Source organism: Euprymna scolopes, chromosome 12 (assembly GCF_053919585.1).
Source record: "Euprymna scolopes isolate OS-2025 chromosome 12, ASM5391958v1, whole genome shotgun sequence".
NCBI classification, from domain to species: domain Eukaryota; kingdom Metazoa; phylum Mollusca; class Cephalopoda; order Sepiida; family Sepiolidae; genus Euprymna; species Euprymna scolopes.
Genome location: NC_136493.1, coordinates 139854165 through 139873172, shown reverse-complemented (window position 1 = coordinate 139873172; position 19008 = coordinate 139854165). Strand labels below are relative to the sequence as shown.

Sequence of the window (19008 nt, the reverse complement as noted above, 5' to 3'; positions counted from 1 at the left end):
CACATCTCCAAAATAATCCTGAAGCACTCGACGTGCTCTTACCTCTGGAATGGTGTAAGCAACCTGGGAATCCATCTGGCAGACACCTTATGCATATGCAAATGGTCATGAATGATAGTTTCCACAGACACTATACTAATCTTGACATCTTGGGCTATTTGCCGAATAGTAATGCGCCGATCTTCCAAAATGTCAGCCTCAATTTGACGGACAGATGCCTCATCAATGGCAGAAGGTGGGGCGACCAGGTCTGGGAGCTGTTTCCACAGACTTCCGGCCATGTTTGAATTCATGATGCCAGCATTTTACAAGGTCATATGATGGCGCATTATCTTTCATTTCATCAAAAGTCTCCTGTGGTGTGCGTCCTTTCAAATACAAAAACCGGATCACTGCTCGACATTCAACAGGCTCTATTTCACACCTGACTCAGTTCAAACACCTGTAAAACAGTAACCAGAATTAGTTCAGAGCTGTAATTTTATACATAACTCGTGAGATATAACTCATTGCACATGCAAAATTTCAGCTAGATCAGATAATTGGAAGTGAGTCAGGGGCATTACTTATTGCACGCCCATCGTATGTAGGGAGTTGAGCAGCAAGATGTCTATTTACATTACACTTAAACTTCTGCATGTCAGTACAGTCAGGGAAGCAGGAACCAGGAAGGAAATTCCAAAGTCTATCAGTCCTAGGTAAAAACTATTAGAGTAGAAGTCTTTCTTACATCTGGGAATCTTTACTGTATAGAGTGCTTGTCGGGTTTGTCAGGGAGTAATTACATCGAGGGGGTATAAGGGCTTGTAGTTCGTCGGAGCACCTACCATTAAAATACTTGTAAAACAGGCAGAGGGATAAGGCAGCAGTTGAAGCCTAGTTGACAGTGCGGGACCTATTAGGTTGGCGACTCTCTTTTGAGCCCTGTCTATGAATGAGGGACTAGTAGCAGATTCACCAGCATAAATGTGACAACAATACTCCATACATGGGCGAATGGTGGCTTTGTAGTACTCTTGCACTCGCAGGAATAAGTAACTTGTAGTAGAGAGACCTCACCATCTTTACAGCAGCCTTGGATATGCCCTCAATGTATCTGTTCCAACACACGTTCCCCGTGAACGTTAGGCTGAGGAGTTTAAACAAAGTACTTTCAGGTAATGTATCTTTAGCAATGGCTATTAGTGTTTGAGAAGGCTCCTTGTACTTATTAAAGGAAGCATTGAATATTAAGATCCATTTTTGTCCCCATTCCACTATAGACTGGAGGTCTTCCTCTAGAGTTTCCGTCATTGCCTTGGATACGTGTTCATTCGTTTTCCCCTCAAGTCTGCTATAGAGCGTGGTGTCATCACTAAATATACCAATCTCAAGACAATTTTATCAGGGAAATCATTTCTGAATATCAACGTTAAAGAAAACCATCAAGAGTAGATTCTTTCTTCTGTACCAGACAATCATAAGTTTTTTTTTTTTAATTGTTACATACGTTTTTCATGTAAGATTTTATGATAAAAATTTATTAAAATTTCGTAGTATCATTTAAAATTTTTTTTTACACAGTGATCACCATTATCAAGGCCCGGAAGCCACTCAGGGATAAGGGTTATTGCAAGTACATTACGTTAGTGTGGAGATTTGATGAAGTGTTTACTTAAGGGGGCGGTTCATTAGGAATTTGTTAACGTTGGACTTGAACACATCCAAGTTGTAGTCCGGTGGGAAGCAGGCAGACGGAACAGAGTTCCACAGGCGTGCAGTTCCAAGAAAGAAGCTTTGTTCATGGAATCCGCGTTTTGATTAGGCACAGATATAGAGTGGGGGAAATTTTTCACAGTGGATTCAGCTAGACGGGTGTCCTTCGTGAAAGATTGGCGAGGGGGGACCAGAGACCGGAGCACAGACGAGCACCTGCCATGGAAATAACGATAAAACAAGGATAGGCTCGCAACGTCTCTTCTGTGGGAGAGAGGTTGCAGGGCAGAGAAAAGGGCATCCCCCACCAAGCCACAAAGTCTATTTTGTACTCTGTCAAGGCAGGATAGGCTGTTTTTGGCAGCTCCTTCCCAGATATGGCAACAGTACTCCATCCTTGGACGTACTTGGCTTTTATACAGATAGAGAATTGCATCAGTAGTGAGATATCCTCCGGAGCGGTAGAAGGATCCCACCATCCCTCCAGTGACCTTGGCAACAGACTTGATGTAAGTGTTCCATTTTAATGAAAATTGAATATCAAATAAAAATTATTTTTAAGTCGCATAAAATCATCTTCAGGAAAAATTTGATAATTAAAATCTATAAAACTTCTCTGGTATTCTTTTTTTAATTAAATATATAGAATTAATTTTGTTTTTTAAATGCACATAAAATCATTTTCAGAAAAAATTTTATAACTAAAAGTTTTTAAAATCTTCTTTTATTATGTTAAATGGAAATTAAATGTCAAATAAAAAAATATTTTTTATTTGATATCTATTATGGACATTTTACTGGCAACCATCAAATTATTCGAACATTTATGTAATCATTTTTACAGTGCAATCATTTATACAGGGTTGAACCCGTCTAAAATAAATTTAAAATATTGTTTATGACAGTTTGATAAACGATGAATAGTCTGCTAGATGCCAGCTTACGTTATGAATTCGGAAAAGCGGTCATAAAGTAAACCATTTCTCACTTTTTTTTTTTTTACATAGGCATCACCACATTATCAAGGCCAAGAGGCCACTCAAGGATAAAGGTTAAAGAGTGTACAGTAGAAATTGGACATTATAGTAATCATTAGTAATGAAAATTTGGTAAAGTTGATAACTTATATGGAACGGCTCATCAAGAACTTATTTACGTTAGACTTGAAGACAACCATATTGTAGTCAGCCGGAAAGCAGGAAAACGGAAGACAATTCCACAGGCGTGCAGTTCTAAGAAAGAAGCTTTGTTCATGGAATCTACGTTTAGGTTTAGGCACAGATAAAGAGTGGGAGGAATTATTGATAGTGTTTACAGCTAGATGAGTGTTTCTTGTGAAAGTTTCGCGAGGGGGGACCATAGATTGAAGCTCATTCGAACACTTTCCATGAAAATAACGATACATCAGAGACAATCTCGCAACATCTCTTCTGTGAGATAAAGGTTGTAAGGAAGAGAAAAGGACATCTCCTACGAGGCTACGAAGTCTATTTTGAACTCTATCAAGGCAGGCCAAGGCTTAAAATTGCATATCAGTAAGGACTAGAAAAACTCGTATATGAGAGTTTTCTTTTCCGGTCCCGTTTTCTGTTAACAAACTCATTTGATTTTCGACAAATGCACAGATGTGCATCTTTTTTGGGATTGTACCGGTATGTCTTTACCATTGCTATGTAATATTTATTTGTAAGTATTTAAAAATGTGTTTCCTTTCTTTTCCGTATTAGGAAATATACAAAATATATATATATATATATATACAGAAAAGCATACTGAAAACCTCCGATTTTAAAAGTGCACTAAAACATCACGATTTTCTCTCTTTATGCTTTAACATCATGTGTAATTAAATATTTTAGATCAATATTGACAATTTTGAGGCGAAGACAAGTTCAAAGAAACACATTGATTACAGGTAACGGTGTGTGTGTGTGTGTGTGTGTGTGTGTGTGTGTGTGTGTGTGTGTGTGTGTGTGTGTGTGTGTGTGTAGGGGTATGTTCTCTTCTTACTTCAGAAACATTTCTCATTTTGTTATAAACTGTTTTTTTTTCTTTTATTGTTCATTACTTTAGCCATAATTAAATCGCAGAAGACAACGAATACAAGGAAATACAATTAGTTCAGTAATGAAAGAATAAATTGCAATTTCTTGGTGTCCTTTATTTATTTTTGCTTAGATATAAAGTGGAACATTCAAGGGCCAATAATCAAAGTTCTTTCTCATAAACGTGCATCATTTTTTTATTTATTATTTTACGTCTTTTTCTCTTCAATGTTTTATTTCTTTCAAACACAAAAGTGCACAGAATTGTGCAACATTCAGATAGAGTAAAATGAAAAAAGGCGGATATACCAACACATTACTGACGAATTAAATCATAAAGCTAGATTTTATAATTCATCTTTATTTTTATTTTTATGGGGGGGAGGTTCACTGCTTATGAAGAGGCAAAACCCACGCGAGGATAATGGTTAATAAGTGTTAGATGACCGACGAGAAAATACTGTGGTGATCAGTAATAGTACAAATTTGCTATAATTTGGTTATTTAATATAACAGCTCAGCAAGAACTTGTTTACATTAGACTTGAAAACGACCATGTTGTAGTCAGGTATAGGCAGCCTAGCGTTATTGTGTTCAACAGGTGAGTAGTTCTGAGAAAGAAATTTTGATCATTGGGATTGTCATTTAGTTTTAGGCACAAATAGAGAGTAAAATCAATTGTTGGCAGTGGTTGTAGCCAAACGAGTTCTCCTTGTGAATGTTTTAAAGGGGAAGCGGAGATTGAAGCTCAGTCGGGCACGTGCCATGAAAATAACGATACAGCAGAAATAGACTCGCAACGTTTCTTGAGAAAGAGGTAGTAGGGACAAGAAAAGGATATCACCAACTAGATTTCAAAGACGGTTTTGTACTCTGTCAAGGACGGAAAGGGTGCTCTGAGCAGGTTTTCCTTAGATGTGGCAAGAAAACGCCATCTTCCGACGTATTTGGCTCTGATCCAAGTGGAGGATTGTGTTGAGAGTGAGATACTTTCTGGAGCAGAAGAATGATCCAACCATTTATCCAGTGACCTTTTCAACGAAGTTGATATAAGTTTTCCATTTACACTTCTAACGATTACTATGATATTGTCCTTTTGACCACTGTACACTCTTTAACCCTTATCCTCGAGTAACCTCTGGGCCTTGATAAGTGGTTATTCCTTTGTAATATATATATATATATATATATATATATATATATATATATATATATATATATATAAATAAGGAGGGTGGTCACCAACATTGTGTATTTATTAACATTATTTTATTATTCTGTGTCTTGGTTTTTCATTTAGAATTATGTTGTAATAATGTTTTTAAATCATTGAAATCGTTTTTAACGCGTTTCAGACGTTTTGTGAAGCGTCCTCTTCAGAAATTATTTTCAAAATGTGTTGGAGATGTAAAAATAGCATTTTCCTAGTTCATTTGAAATGTTTCCAAGAGGTGGAAACGTGTGTCTGAATTTCTTAGCCCATTTTATATATATATATATATATATATATATATATATATATATATATATATATATATATATATATATATATATATATAAAATGGGCTAAGATTATATATATATATATATATATATATATATATATATATATATATATATATATATATATATATATTCAATATGGCGTAATGGAAATATATAAAGATAACTGCAACTTCTTTTTCAATTTTCGGAGTTTTACCATGCCAAATCACATTTCAATTTCTGACAGACTGAGCTTTTGCTATTTCTTCTGATGAGTTAAGGGCAAAATAGATTCACTGATATAATAATTAAGTGATTGATTTTGTGCTACAAAACAGATACTGTCAAGAATTGTATAAGTCAACTGAATTAAAGGAATAAATTATAAGATGGTCAACATCATGAATTTTGGAAAATAACTTTTTGTCATTATATATATATATATATATATATATATATATACCTTCTTTTTTTTCATGATGAAGCTAGAACACAGAATTAGATGGAATCGAGCGATTGGGTTCGCACCTATGTCGGAACACGTCACTGATGAGATGCAGTACATCGAAACCCACTTAGGGTCTGGCATTGTCCGTTGTCTATGCAATTGCTCGATTCAATCGTATTCTGGTTTCTAGCTTTATCATGAAAAAAGTATATGTGAGCAGGAATTTATATATATATATATATATATATATATACTAGCAAAAGTACCCGTCGTTGACTGGGTTCAAAAACAGCCTACAAGAAATAGACTCTGATTTATGAAAGTATCATAGGTTATGAAAAGGAAGGGTTGTAAAGAGATAGCTTCGGATTTGGGGTTTCAAAACCAAAGCAAAATATGATGAAAGTAAAAATAAAATAGATAAACCCCATAATTTATTATACCATACCTGTTCACACTGAAAGACTTATCACAATATTCTGTGGATCTATATTAAACAAGTCGTGTGCTCTCGTGTAATGAATGAATGCGTGAATGTAGGATTGACATGAAATTCTTAAAAATAAACTAAAATGATCGAAAAATGGGCTGAAATGACTTAAATTAATAAAAAGTAAATAACTTAGAATGACTTTAATGAACTTAAGATTGACTTGAATGCTTAAAAAGTAACTGGAATCCTTCAAAAACAACTTGAATGATTTGGAGAATGACTTGAATGGCTTTGAGACTGACTGGTTGTAAAGTGGGTGATCATTTTACATTAAATTAATACAGAAAAGTGATCCCCCACTTTACATCACAAAGTTACATGCATAAGTGCAGCATGTAGTAAGAACAGATACTAAACTTTGATCTTGGCCAAAAGGCCAAGAAAAGGGTATTTATTTCCTCCCCCGCCGAGCAAATTAGGCACAAGGCCGATTTTTAACGTGAGGAGTGAAGGGGAAAAGGGGACCAACTCCCCAGGGAGTAGGGAGCTGGATACTGACAATTGGTATGAAGGGTTGCCCCTACATGGACCAAGGTCTTATGTGTGGGGTTGCCCCCACATATGGTCTTTGCTTGCAGTATCTGCCGGAACAGATGGTATTTATTTGCTCCCCCACTGAGCAAATTAGGCACAAGGCCGTTTTTAATGTGAGGTAAAAACCAGCTCCCCTAAAAGTAGGCAAAAAGGGGGGGCTCTGGTTACCAAAAATAATAATTGTCCCAGTATAGAGGGTTTCCCCTCCATTGACTGGTACAAACCATCTTAAGTGCAGCATCTGCCGGAACAGATACTACACTTTGATCTTGGCCAAAAGGCCAAGAAAAGGGTATTTATTTGCTCCCCCACCGAGCAAATTAGGCACAAGGCCGATTTTTAATGTGAGGAGTGAAGGGGAAATGGGGACCAACTGCCCGGGGAGTAGGGGAGCTGGATAGTGACAATTGGTATGAAGGATTTCCCCTACATTGACCAAGGTCTTATATGTAGTATAAAAGTGTAGTATCTGCCGAAACAGATACTACACTTTGATCTTGGCCAAATCAAAGATACCCATTCCTGTGTCTCGATACATCTTCTATCATTATATGTGATCAGTTTTCTATAATAGTCAACCATATAGGAGGCTATTCGTGACCAGACACACACACAGACGTTCAGCTTTGTATTAAAGATATATATATATATATATATATATATATATATATATATATATATATATATATATATATTATTGCATTTTCACCCAGTGCCGTTTTGATGTAGGGGGCAACTATCTGAGACGTAATTTGCAGGGGTACTATGCAGGGAGTTAAGCAGGAAGATGTCTGTTTACATTAAACTTAAACTTCCAGTTTCAGATGAGAAGTGAAGGTCAGATCCTGAAGCCTGTAAAATTAGAGTGCTTCCTCAAGACGAGGGATATTCCTTTCACTTGAGGCCAAGTGTACATCAAAGCGTTGGTCCTAAAAGATAGAAGAAACTTTATATTTTGGTTTTAGCCAGTGAAAATCGGTGCAAAAATGTGAAAATTAAAAAAATGGAATTTTCCAAATGAAGGTTGAACGACGGCATTAGGAATATGCATGCGTAACGTAATAGCTATTAATTTATGTCTTAATTTTTAGCCTTGCAGCAAACATGTCTTCATAGCGCAGGCATTAACGTCAAAAGAAAAAGTAAATTGTAAACTAAACGTTTTGGTTTCGCTTCTTGCATGAGTCATTTTTTTTTTTTAACTTTTAAAGTCATTACTAAATATTGGGTCCAATATAATATAATAATGAATACAATATCTGCATTAATGAAAATATCATATTTAAGCGTATTTTATGACCGGGCAATGCCGGGTTATTTGTGAGTAGATATATGTGTTAAGAAAATTGTAAAAGGATAATTTTATTAAATCGTATCCGTGTCCCTTTACATCCCGAGTCTCATGGATAGCTTTGCTCTAGAGGAGAAATCGACTCTGAAACTTCCTTTCTTTCTTATCAAATTTCTCTTGAAGCTTACACATTAGCTACATTGCTCTTTCTGCTTCTTGTAAGGTCGGTTGTCTCTATTGGTGCAAACAGTTTCTCACACCTGAGGTTATTCTCTATCTCTTCAAATCTACTATCAGATCGAGTATTGAAAAATTGTTGCCATATTTAGTCTGGCGTCTCATTTAAGGGTTCTTGATAAGATGCAGAAATGTGTCTGTAATTTGGTTGGCCTCACACTTTCTTCTCTGCACATTGTCTCTCACAGACGTGATGTTGCTAGTCTCAGTCTTCCCTATAAATACGGCATGTGTTTTTCCGAATAATGTAATTTATCCCCTGCTTCTTTTATTCCAGCTCGCTTATCTCAGCGATCTATTGGTCGCCATTAATTTGTTGTTTTGATACCTGATTGTAATACAGCTAGCAGTTTTTTTTTCCCTAAGAACTGCCAGTTTGTGGAACTCCCTTCCTGCTGACTGTTTTCCTCCGGCCTATAGCCTTGCTCTTTTCAAGGCTAAGGCCAAGAGGCATCTCCTACCATTATGATGATCATCTTTCGTTCTTGTTAGTTTCTTACATCAAGTGGCTTCATGCTTTTTCTGGAGCGATTTCTATATATATTTTAAATCAAAACGCGGATTCCATGAACAAAGCTTCTTTCTTAGAACTGCACGCCTGTGGAACTGTCAAAACGTGGATTCCATGAACAAAGCTTCTTTCTTAGAACTGCACGCCTGTGGAACTCTGTTCCGTCTGCCTGCTTCCCACCGGACTATAACTTGGATGTCTTCAAGTCCAACATTTACAAATTCCTAATGAACCGCCCCCTTAAGTAAACACTTCATCAAATCTCCACACTAACGTACTGTACTTGCAATAGCCCTTATCCCTGAGTGGCTTCCGGTCCTTGATAAGTGGTGATCACTGTGTAAAAAAAAAAAAAAATTTATACACAAGTCCTATGAATAGAAAATAATTAACAACATTCTGAAGTCTACATACTGTTTCAATTTAATTTAATAAAACTAATTTAGACGAATAACTGTCATCAATTTCCATTACTCTTTCCTTTAAAGGGTCATTTCCAGCCTCACTGAAATAAAAAAGAAAAGTAATTTAAATTTTAAGTCAGAATCGGATTCCGTGAAGAAGGACGATTTGAAACTAAATGAGTAAATCTATATATCTATAAAACTAGGAATGTGTGTGTGTGTGTGTGTGTGTGTGTGTGTGTGTGTGTAATGTCAACTCAACGAATTCTTTTATCTACAGACATTAAATTTGATACATAGGATATTCAGACATGTGGAAAACTTTTTAATCGGTTTTCATCCGAAAAAAAGAGCTGCAATGGGGTCAAAATTGAAAAATTGATATGTGCGGGTGATCGGATTTTTATCTTTTTGCCAACTGTTCCACTAATGCGCATGCGTGAATCGTTCACATGACTGATTACTTATGTTAAGAATAAGAAGGTTTGGGAACCCCATATAGAGAGCGTGCCAAGATGGTCTAATGGTTATCATACCTGCTTCATTTTTTTGGTTTTGGTTTCGATCTCAGCTCGAATATTTTTTTGCTTACAAGAGGTGAACTAATTTATTTACTGTGGACTATTCTTCTTATCTTTTATTAGTTGTTATTTCACGACGTTTCGGCCAACTATTCCTCTGGTCTTTGTCTGGTGGTAACTGCGACGGGATAGGAACTCCGAATATCCTAATTGCCTTCTCAGCAATTACTGCCATCCATAGTTGTTGTCTCATCACGTTTTGGCCAAGTAAGCCTCTGGCCGGCTTTGGGTAGGATTGAAAACGCTATATTCAGACAATTCTCACCTGGAACATCGTGAAACAACAACTAAGAAAGATGACGATAATAGTTCACAATAAATAAATACGCATCTCAATAATGAATTCCAAATAAATAAGATGTGAACTGTTTAGAAAAAGCATAATACTTGAATGCATTGGTCCAATTTTTTCGTTTTTTTTTATTCATTTTTTTTTTAAAGAAATTTAACGTTACGTTTTATACCTACGGTATTTCTATGTATAATACATAAGATTTCTACACTAACTAAAATATAATATTTATGCGTATTTTATGACCGGGTAACGCCGGGCGGCCTACTAGTTCGACTAGAAAGAAGAGACGAGCGTTCTTTTTATTTCAAAGAATCAATTTTAATGGTTAGTATCCCCAGATGTCTACAAGTATAGATTTATGTAAATCAGACTTTTATAGCTACAGATAAATTAACCCATAATTTTCTCCATCTCTCCTGAACACTAGCCCAGTCTTATAATAATTCCTATATGCATTTTTTTTTCATGAGAATCAGACTTTTATAGCTACGAATGATCCAAACAACCTATAATTTTTCTCCATCTCTCCTGAACACTAACTCAGTCTATTAATATAAAAAAACATATATTTAGGCATATCAGCATGGCCTCCGTTCAGTCTTGTAAAACAATGGATAACCTCTGTACATGTTTCTGTGAGTGTAACTGTGAAACAAGGATTGCACAACCCCAAGCGCACCTCTCCTGAATCAGCACCGCTTGAATTTAATGGCAGAAAAAAATCCAGCACAAGTGGAAATAATGCCGAGATAAGTAGAGAGTGTCTGGTATTCCCAAATGGTCACCCATTTAGTAATGGCCAGGCTCAATGTCACTTAACTTCACTGATCTGATGGGAATCTGTGTGTTAATGTGATTGTGCCATCTATTAGATATATAAAACATATTTACAGATAGCTCAAATAACCTATGAGTTTTCTCCACCTCTCCTGAACACTAGCCCAGTCTAACCCTAATAAACAAGCATACATTTAGGCATATCAAACTTTTATAGTAACGAATGGATCAAATATACCAATCAGTTTCTGTTTATCTCACAGTCTCATAACAATGGCCCAAATAACCAATATTTTTCCTCCGTCTGTCTTAAACACTAACCTATTCTAATGATACTAAACAAACATATATTTGAGAATTAAACATATAGTGTGACAGATGCTGAAATGACTCATACTTTCTCTACCTCTCAAGAACTCTAATAACATTTTAATAATACTAAAACTAACAGTGACAATGTGAGTATAGACTTAGAACATGAAATATCAATTTCAATATGTAAATATTGTACACCCTTAAAATTTCAGCAATGGGAGGGGAATAATCTCCCTGTCAATCTTTATTAGAGTTGCCTCCCCTTTGGGAACCAATTTTTTTTCTCACAGATTCGAAATAATGACCAAAAGGTGGAACACAGAAATACGAAAATATCTATGGAGCAAGTAACTTTTCTCCTTTCTTTTCTAAACAACAACCAACATGACTGATGAAGGTCGAAGGACAATCCAACCGAAAAGTTGCAGAAATAGCACTCAAGATGAAAACAATAGTTCGATCAATTCAAGTAATATAAATAATTAGCCCTCATCCAAAAAATTCAGAACTTTAATATCAAGTAACTTGTTGGATAGCAAAATAGAAGCAGACAAACAACAAATAAAAAGGCATGAGCAGTGTAAACGAATTGTTCCAAAATATTAAAGTAGACGTCATATATAATATATAGGGCAGTTGTCTGATTGTACGTTTGTATGTCCGGCTAAACTAAAAAACAAATAAAAAAACACCTACAAATTTGGTATTTTTTAATTGCCGTTGTCCCCAAGAAATATCTAAAAAAAATGTTAATTATTCTTTCTTTCACTCTAAACTGACGCAGATTTTGTCAAGATTTTGGTCGGTTTTTTGTGTACTCCACTTTAGTTAAGTGGAATAATTCTGATTTTTTAATCAAGAAGAGAATCCATAAGAACCAGTTGTGTGTGTGTGTGTGTGTGTGTGTGTGTGTGTGTGTGTGTGTGTGTGTGTGTGTGTGTGTGTGTGTGTGTGGAGAGAGAGGGGGGGAGTGGACTGGGAGAGACAAAGGAGGAAAGTTGAAAAGGATAGAGTTTTAATAACTATATGTCATACCTTTGCCCCGGGCAACGCCAGGCAGCTCTGCTAGTAATTCGTACATGCAAAATGTAAAAATATGATAAATATTAAAAATACAAAGGTTATAAAAATAAAAGAATGCAAGTTCATATTTGACAATCACTGCATGGAATTAATTATACAAAAACGCTACTTTGTGAATAAATATTTAAAAATATTAAGAACTTAAAATATTTTGCCAAAATATCTGGATTCAGAAATCAATTACATAAAAAGGATTGATATGCCAAAAAAATAAAACACCCTAACCATAATAGTTTAATTTGTTGTGGTTGTGAAACTGATATTTGATGTGTGGTGCGGCGTGTGTGTAACACTATAAACTTCCCCAGCCTCACAGATTAACTGAGAAATTTAATGACAATATAAAAGACAGTTGACTTACTGTGATACCCAGACTAGTGACGCCATTGAGATTACTTGTTAACTTTCTGGTTTGATGTAAATAGGGCAAGGAAAGGGTTAATGTATTGAGTTTATGGTCAGAATGAGCTGGGGAATAGACACATGTGGCCAGTTCCAGTAGTCAGATGAGAGTAACTGAGGAAAAAAACCGAACGTTTAGGATTTCCGGTCTACAGGAGACATATTTGGAAGAAACTAGCTGTTGGAAGATTTAAGTTCGAGTGGAGGAATAATCACAATAGGTAAATTGACAAGAAATCCCAGAGTGAATACACTCTGCTTGAAAGATGGGTATTAGCTTAGAAGCACTGACACTAACGACACATATCCGTGAATAACAAGCCAATTTTATTACAATGCCTACTTCTGTGTTTGTTGTTTTCATAAAGGCCATAGAAACGTCTTAGCCAAAAAAAAAATAGATTTTGATTTCTTTTTAGGAGGTAAACTATGCTGACTTAGGTCATAAGGAACCGCGGGACAACGGTATGTAAATAAAAGATAAAAACAGCGATCAAAAAAAAAAAAAAGAAAAGAAAATAAACTCCATTACTTAACATTCATGAACATGAACTGAAGCAAATACATTGAGGACATTGCCAAAACTGCTGCAAAGAAGATGGGTTCGCTCTCTATATCTTGTTAGAAGATTACTGACAGTATCATGTACCTCTACAAAGCTACCATTTGCCCATGCATGAAGTATTGCCGCTACATCTGGGCTGGTGCATCTACCACTAATCTCTCTGTTGGACAAGGTCCAAAGAAGGGTCTCCAATCTAATCGAGCCTGCACTATCAACTAAGCTCAAATTCCTATACAATCGCCGCAATGTTGTATCCTTGTGAATGTTTTTAATGGAATATACTCTGATGACCTTATTGCATTTGTGGCCCCTCAATGTACATGCCCCTAACAAAGCCGTTTAGCAACAAAATCTCACTCTATCACTGTAAAGATCTGTAGATGCCGGAAAATCCTTTACCCTAATAGCCTCTTTCCCTTGGACTGCTAGATCTTTGAATGCCGTTCCTGTTGCCTGCTTTCCTGACGGTACTGACATGCAAAAGTTTATATATAATGTAAATCGAACATCGCGTTTGTCTGTATTAAACATGGTCTCAAATAGTAGTCTCTTACGTCAAATTGGCAATATGCCTTGTTTGGGGTGAACATAATAAAAAAAAATAGTGAATGTGTAGTGAAATTGAGAAGCAATTCCGATGAATGCTAAAACACAAATGGCTCTAATTGCTTAGCCTTTTTCTTTCCCCCGTTTCGTTTGGATTTGCTTTTTTTCTCACCTCCTAAAAGCTAGAAAGTTTTCACGGAAGATGTTTACTTAAAATATTTTCAACAAATTGAAAATCACTCCTAAAGCCAAATAGTAACACGTATACGTGAAAATAGTAAGCCGAGGTGAACTGAGAAACTCTGATAAAACAAATCGCAAAAGTCTAGAGAAATAGCGACTTCATCAGCCGCACCTGAAAGCACCCGAGAACATCACTTAACAACCCGACCCCGTGCTTTTTGGGGGCGAAGGGAGGCAAGTCGCAAAAGAAAATGGCCCCACTCTCACACGCACTAACAAGAACAAGGTATACCAACTATTGATGACCCTGTCGTTCAGTAGACATACCATAAATGAATGTTTTGTGTTCTCTTCGTGATTCTGCACAAAGAAAAAGTCGGCACTTGGTAAATATTTTTTAATTTTTTTTTTTTTTAAATGGCACTTACCTCTTGAAATTACCAGAAATTCAGAGAAATGAAGGAAACACACAAAAAGAAAATAGATCGATAGAGGCCGAGAAGAGATGAAATTCAGAGATAGAAAGGATGGAGATGGGTGAGGAATCCAATGAGGAAGGTGATCACAGAAAACGGAGTAATGTGCGCATAAACCTTTGAAGGTGTGTGCGTGTGTGGTGACCTATGACTTTTGTAAAAAGTATTGTTTGCGTTGATCATAGGTAAGCCTGCTGTTTGGCATTGGGAGCAAGGAAAAGAAAGGAATAACCAGACGCAAAAAAAAAAAATAACGTTTTGCAGTCGCATATAATATCCTAAAAAGAAGGTTGGTTTTTGTTTCTTTGAATATATTAAAAGTTGATTATAATTTATTTTTATTGTTACAAATATCTGTTAAAGAAAATAAAGAACTTTGTATAAAACCAAATTTCAATAAAAGTTTCAGTAATCTAATATATAAAACTCACTATGTATGTCTGTGTGTGTGCGCCGGTGCATGTGTCTTTGTATGTGTGTTTCTCTGTGTGTATCTGTGTCTCTGTGTGTGTCTGTGTATTGTGTGTCTGTCTGTGCGTGTGTGTGTGTGTGTGTGTGTGTGTGTGTGGGTGTGTGGGTGTGTGCGTGTGTGTCTCCATGTTTTCAAAGTGCATCTCCTTCAAGATGCAGGATTGCTCAGCAGCCCGAGGCGAGTCAAATGATTGCATTTTTTTGTAGACTGTTCTTGTATAAATCTAAAGGATCACAATTGAAAAAATTGGAACTTGGCAGGTGTAAGTCGACTTAAAGTGAGTTGTAGGCATGCGCAAAGATATATACATTTATACTAGTGTTAGGACAATTAATTGGAATTGGAACCGAAAAAATGTGCACCTATATTCCAATGACAAAAACGCTTCGTTTGACTGTCTTTTTTATGTGATTTTATTTAATACAAAATCTTCCACTCCTATAGTAATAATAAAATAATAAATATTTGTTGATTTTAAACTAGCATTAAAACTGAAATCTATACATCATCTGGCATCAATTGAAATGGATGACTCTCGTCTAGGAGAAGCCCCATGTTTTGACAAGCTTCTGGGCTTGACCTTTACTCCTGATCTGAAATGGAACACGTACATCAAGTCTGTTGCCAAGGTCGCTGGAAAGATGGTGGGATCCTTCTACCGCTCCAGAAGATACATCACTAATGATGCAATTCTCTATCTATATAAAAGCCAAGTACGCCCAAGGATGGAATACTGCTGCCATATCTGGGCAAGAGTTGCTAAAAACAGCCTATCCTGCCTTGACAGAGTACAAAATAGACTTCGTGGCTTAGTGGGAGATGCCCTTTTCTCTTCCCTGCAACCTCTCTCCCACAGAAGAGACGTTGCGAGCCTATCTTTGTTTTATCGTTATTTCCATGGCAAGTGCTCGTCTGAGCTCCAATCGCTAGTTCCCCCTCGCAAATCTTTTATGAAAAACACCCGTCTAGCTGAAACCACTGTCCTAAATTTTCCCCACTCTTTATCTGTGCCCAAATCAAAACGTAGATTCCATGAACAAAGCTTCTTTCTTAGAACTGAACGCCTGTGGAATTCTGTTCCGTCTGCCTGCTTCCCACCTGACTACAACCTAGATGTCTTCAAGTCCAACATAAACAAATTCCTGATTAACCGCCCCCTTAAGTAGACATTTTTATTAAATCCCCACACTAACGTACTGTACAAGCAATAACCCTTAAACCTGAGTGGCTTCCGGGCCTTGATAAGTGGTGATCACCTTGTAAACAAAAAAAAAATCATCCCCTACAAGTGTGTTTTTACATTCTAGAAAATATTTTCACATTTAATATATTTTTTTTTACAGTAATCAGAAAAAGCAGAAATCACTATCAATAATTTCCCCACTCTTCATCTGTGCCTAAACCTAAATGTAGATTTCATGAACAAAGTTTCTTTCTTAGAACTGCACGCCTATGGAATTGTCTTCCGTTTTCCTGCTTTCCAGCTGACTACGATATGGTTGTCTTCTAGTCTAACGTAAACAAGTTCTTGATGAGCCGTTCTATATAAGTTAACAAATTTACCGAATTTCCATTACTAACGATTACTTTAGTGTCCAATTGTCTACTGTACACTCTTTAACCCTTATCCTCGAGTGACCTCTTGGCCTTGATAAGTGGTGATGCCTTCGTACAAAAAAAAAGGCGCTTTAAATAAGTTTCCATACTTGTTTCATATGGACACTTATATTGATAGTACACACGTGAAACTTTGGTACCCTTCAAAGTAATCTCCTCCTACTGCAATGTACTTGTTGTACAGTTCCAATAATTTCTTAAAGACCCGATGAAAGTCCTCTTGTATGAGCATGTCAATTACCCTCATCATAGCCCGTTTCATCTCCTCAATTGTATCATAACGACACCCTCTAGGGTTTTCCTTGACCTTAGGGAATAACCAAAAGTCACAGGGAGCAAGGTGTGGACTATAGGGTGGTTGAGGAACTGTCTTGATGCTCATCTTGGTCAAATAGTCTGTGACAAGGATAGAATTGTGGACTGGTGCATTGTTTTGGTGGAAATGCTACTGAGTGCTGGCCTCTCTTCCGATGGAATCTCTTCCTGAACTCCCTTAAAACCTCAACATAGCATTCTTTGTTGACTGTCTGTCCAGTGGGAATCCAGTGCATGTAAATCATGCCTGTGCTGTCAAAGAAAGGAATCCTCATAAGTTTCTGGGTGGATTTGCTCTGTCTAGCTTTCTTAAGTTTGTGAGAGGCAACATGCTTCCACTGGGAACTCTGTCTCTTGGTCTCTGGATCATAGCAGTAGATCCAGCTTTCATCGCAGTTCACCAGAGCATCAAGAACTGCGGGATCTGAATTGATCAGCTTCACCATCTCCCTGCTGTCATGACAACGTCTTTCTTTCTGATCTTCTCTGAAAACCTTTGGGGCAAACTTTGTGCAAATCTTCCACATCTTCAGTTCCTCGTCGTGAATAACTGTGTACAGTTCCCACACTGACATCAAACTGTGCACTTATTATCTCTATAGACACACGACGGTCCTTATCCATGAAATTCTTTATTTGGCTAATCAACTCTGGTGTTCTGACTTCCTTACTTCACTTCCACTTCTCATATCCGTCCCAGACTCCCTGACCTCCTTGAATCTCTTATGCCACTCAAAAATTGATGCTCGATGCAAGATGGTCCAAAAGCAGTCTGAAACATTCCATACGTGTGGCATTTTTTCCAAGTTTAAAATAGAATTTTATTGCATATCGTTCTTCTAAAGTGTTCTGATGTCCAAATTGCATTTTTGAAATTCACCAGCTGTGGCAATTAGACTTTAGTAGGGTGTATTCCAATTCCTGCTATATGTGCTAATTTGAACCTGGAATAATTACAAATCGGTCAATCATTTCATTAGATGTATAGCAATAATACTGAATTTTCAATTACAACAATTTTAAATTCCTGTAAAAAAATGTTTGGAAACTTATTGAAAAAATCTCATAACAACTCTATAGTTAAATATTTAGAGATTTATAAAAAAATCAGAATCTGTAATTGTACTGTAATCAGGAATTTAGTACGGAATCAGTAATTGTATCGGAATTGGGAGAAATATTGGAATTATCCTATCATACATTTATACGTTAAGGTTTGTTTTTAGCCATTTTTAGCCATCTGACAGCAGCTCAAACAGTAGAGCAAAGGTTGGCATACTAAATGTTTTAGTTTCAATTCTAGCTGATCGCACCCAAGTCATTTTTTTAAACTTTTGAAATCACCATTATATATTGGGTACAATATAATAAACAATACAGGATTGGTTCTGTAATAATAAACACAAAATTTGCATGAATTAAAACATCATATTTAAGCGTATTTTATACAGGGCACCGCCGGGTACTCTGCTAATAAATGATGAAAACAAGTGCCTTCATTTAAATGAATGTGTAATGTAGGTTGAGGAGGATTTGATTATAAAATACACGTAAAAAAAGGGAAAAATCGGGTAAACGATAAAATCGATAATGCAACGTATGTTTTCATGTTTGAATTCTCTTACAATTTTTTGCTTTTTCTTTTGGACTCTGTTAATTATTGGCTTACTTTAAAAAAAAAAAAAAAATCCATTCTAAGTTATTTTACTGAATTTTTTGTTTTTCTTTTTGCTAGCTTTAAATTAAACTAATATGATCGATTACAGATGGGATTAAGAGATGGAATAGTAATGCAGTTTTTTATTAGTTGCCTTTGTTGTTGTTGTTGTTGTTTCTTGTATAAGTGGGCTATTTTCTATCACCATTTCTAAATTAAACATGAGAGACCAAGGGAAATAATTTTTCGAACTGGAACATGCTATATAAAAAATGCGATTTCAAACTTAAACGTAAAAGACAACAGTAAATGCTTATTCTAACATAATGGAAATAGACCACAAAAATGCTTTTTAAAACTGAAGCATGACACAATAAAAAAATGCTATTTCTATCTAAAACATTACAGACTATAGAAAATGCTGCTTCAAACTGAAGCATGACAGACCATACAAATGATGTTTCAAACTGAAGCATGACAGACCATAAAAATGCTGTTTCAAACTGAAGCATGACAGACAATAAAAAATACTACTTCAAACTGAAGTAAGACAGACCATAAAAATACTACTTCAAATTGAA

At 36.1% G+C, this 19008-nt stretch overlaps 1 protein-coding gene and 2 pseudogenes across 1 annotated transcript in view; all 3 read right to left on the bottom strand.

The window, feature by feature from the left end:
* Positions 1-6417: 6417 nt before the first annotated feature.
* Positions 6418-6555, bottom strand: LOC145291734 (U2 spliceosomal RNA; annotated as a pseudogene).
* A 293-nt stretch (positions 6556-6848) lies between these two features.
* Positions 6849-6994, bottom strand: LOC145291744 (U2 spliceosomal RNA; annotated as a pseudogene).
* Positions 6995-9145: 2151 nt separating this feature from the next.
* LOC145291516 (uncharacterized) overlaps positions 9146-19008 on the bottom strand; it is a 553800-nt gene continuing 543937 nt past the window's right edge. Inside the window, exon 3 of the mRNA XM_080137483.1 lies at positions 9146-9244. Coding sequence (XP_079993609.1) covers positions 9163-9244 — 82 coding nt within the window. The 3' untranslated portion in view covers positions 9146-9162. The remainder of the gene's footprint in view (positions 9245-19008) is intronic.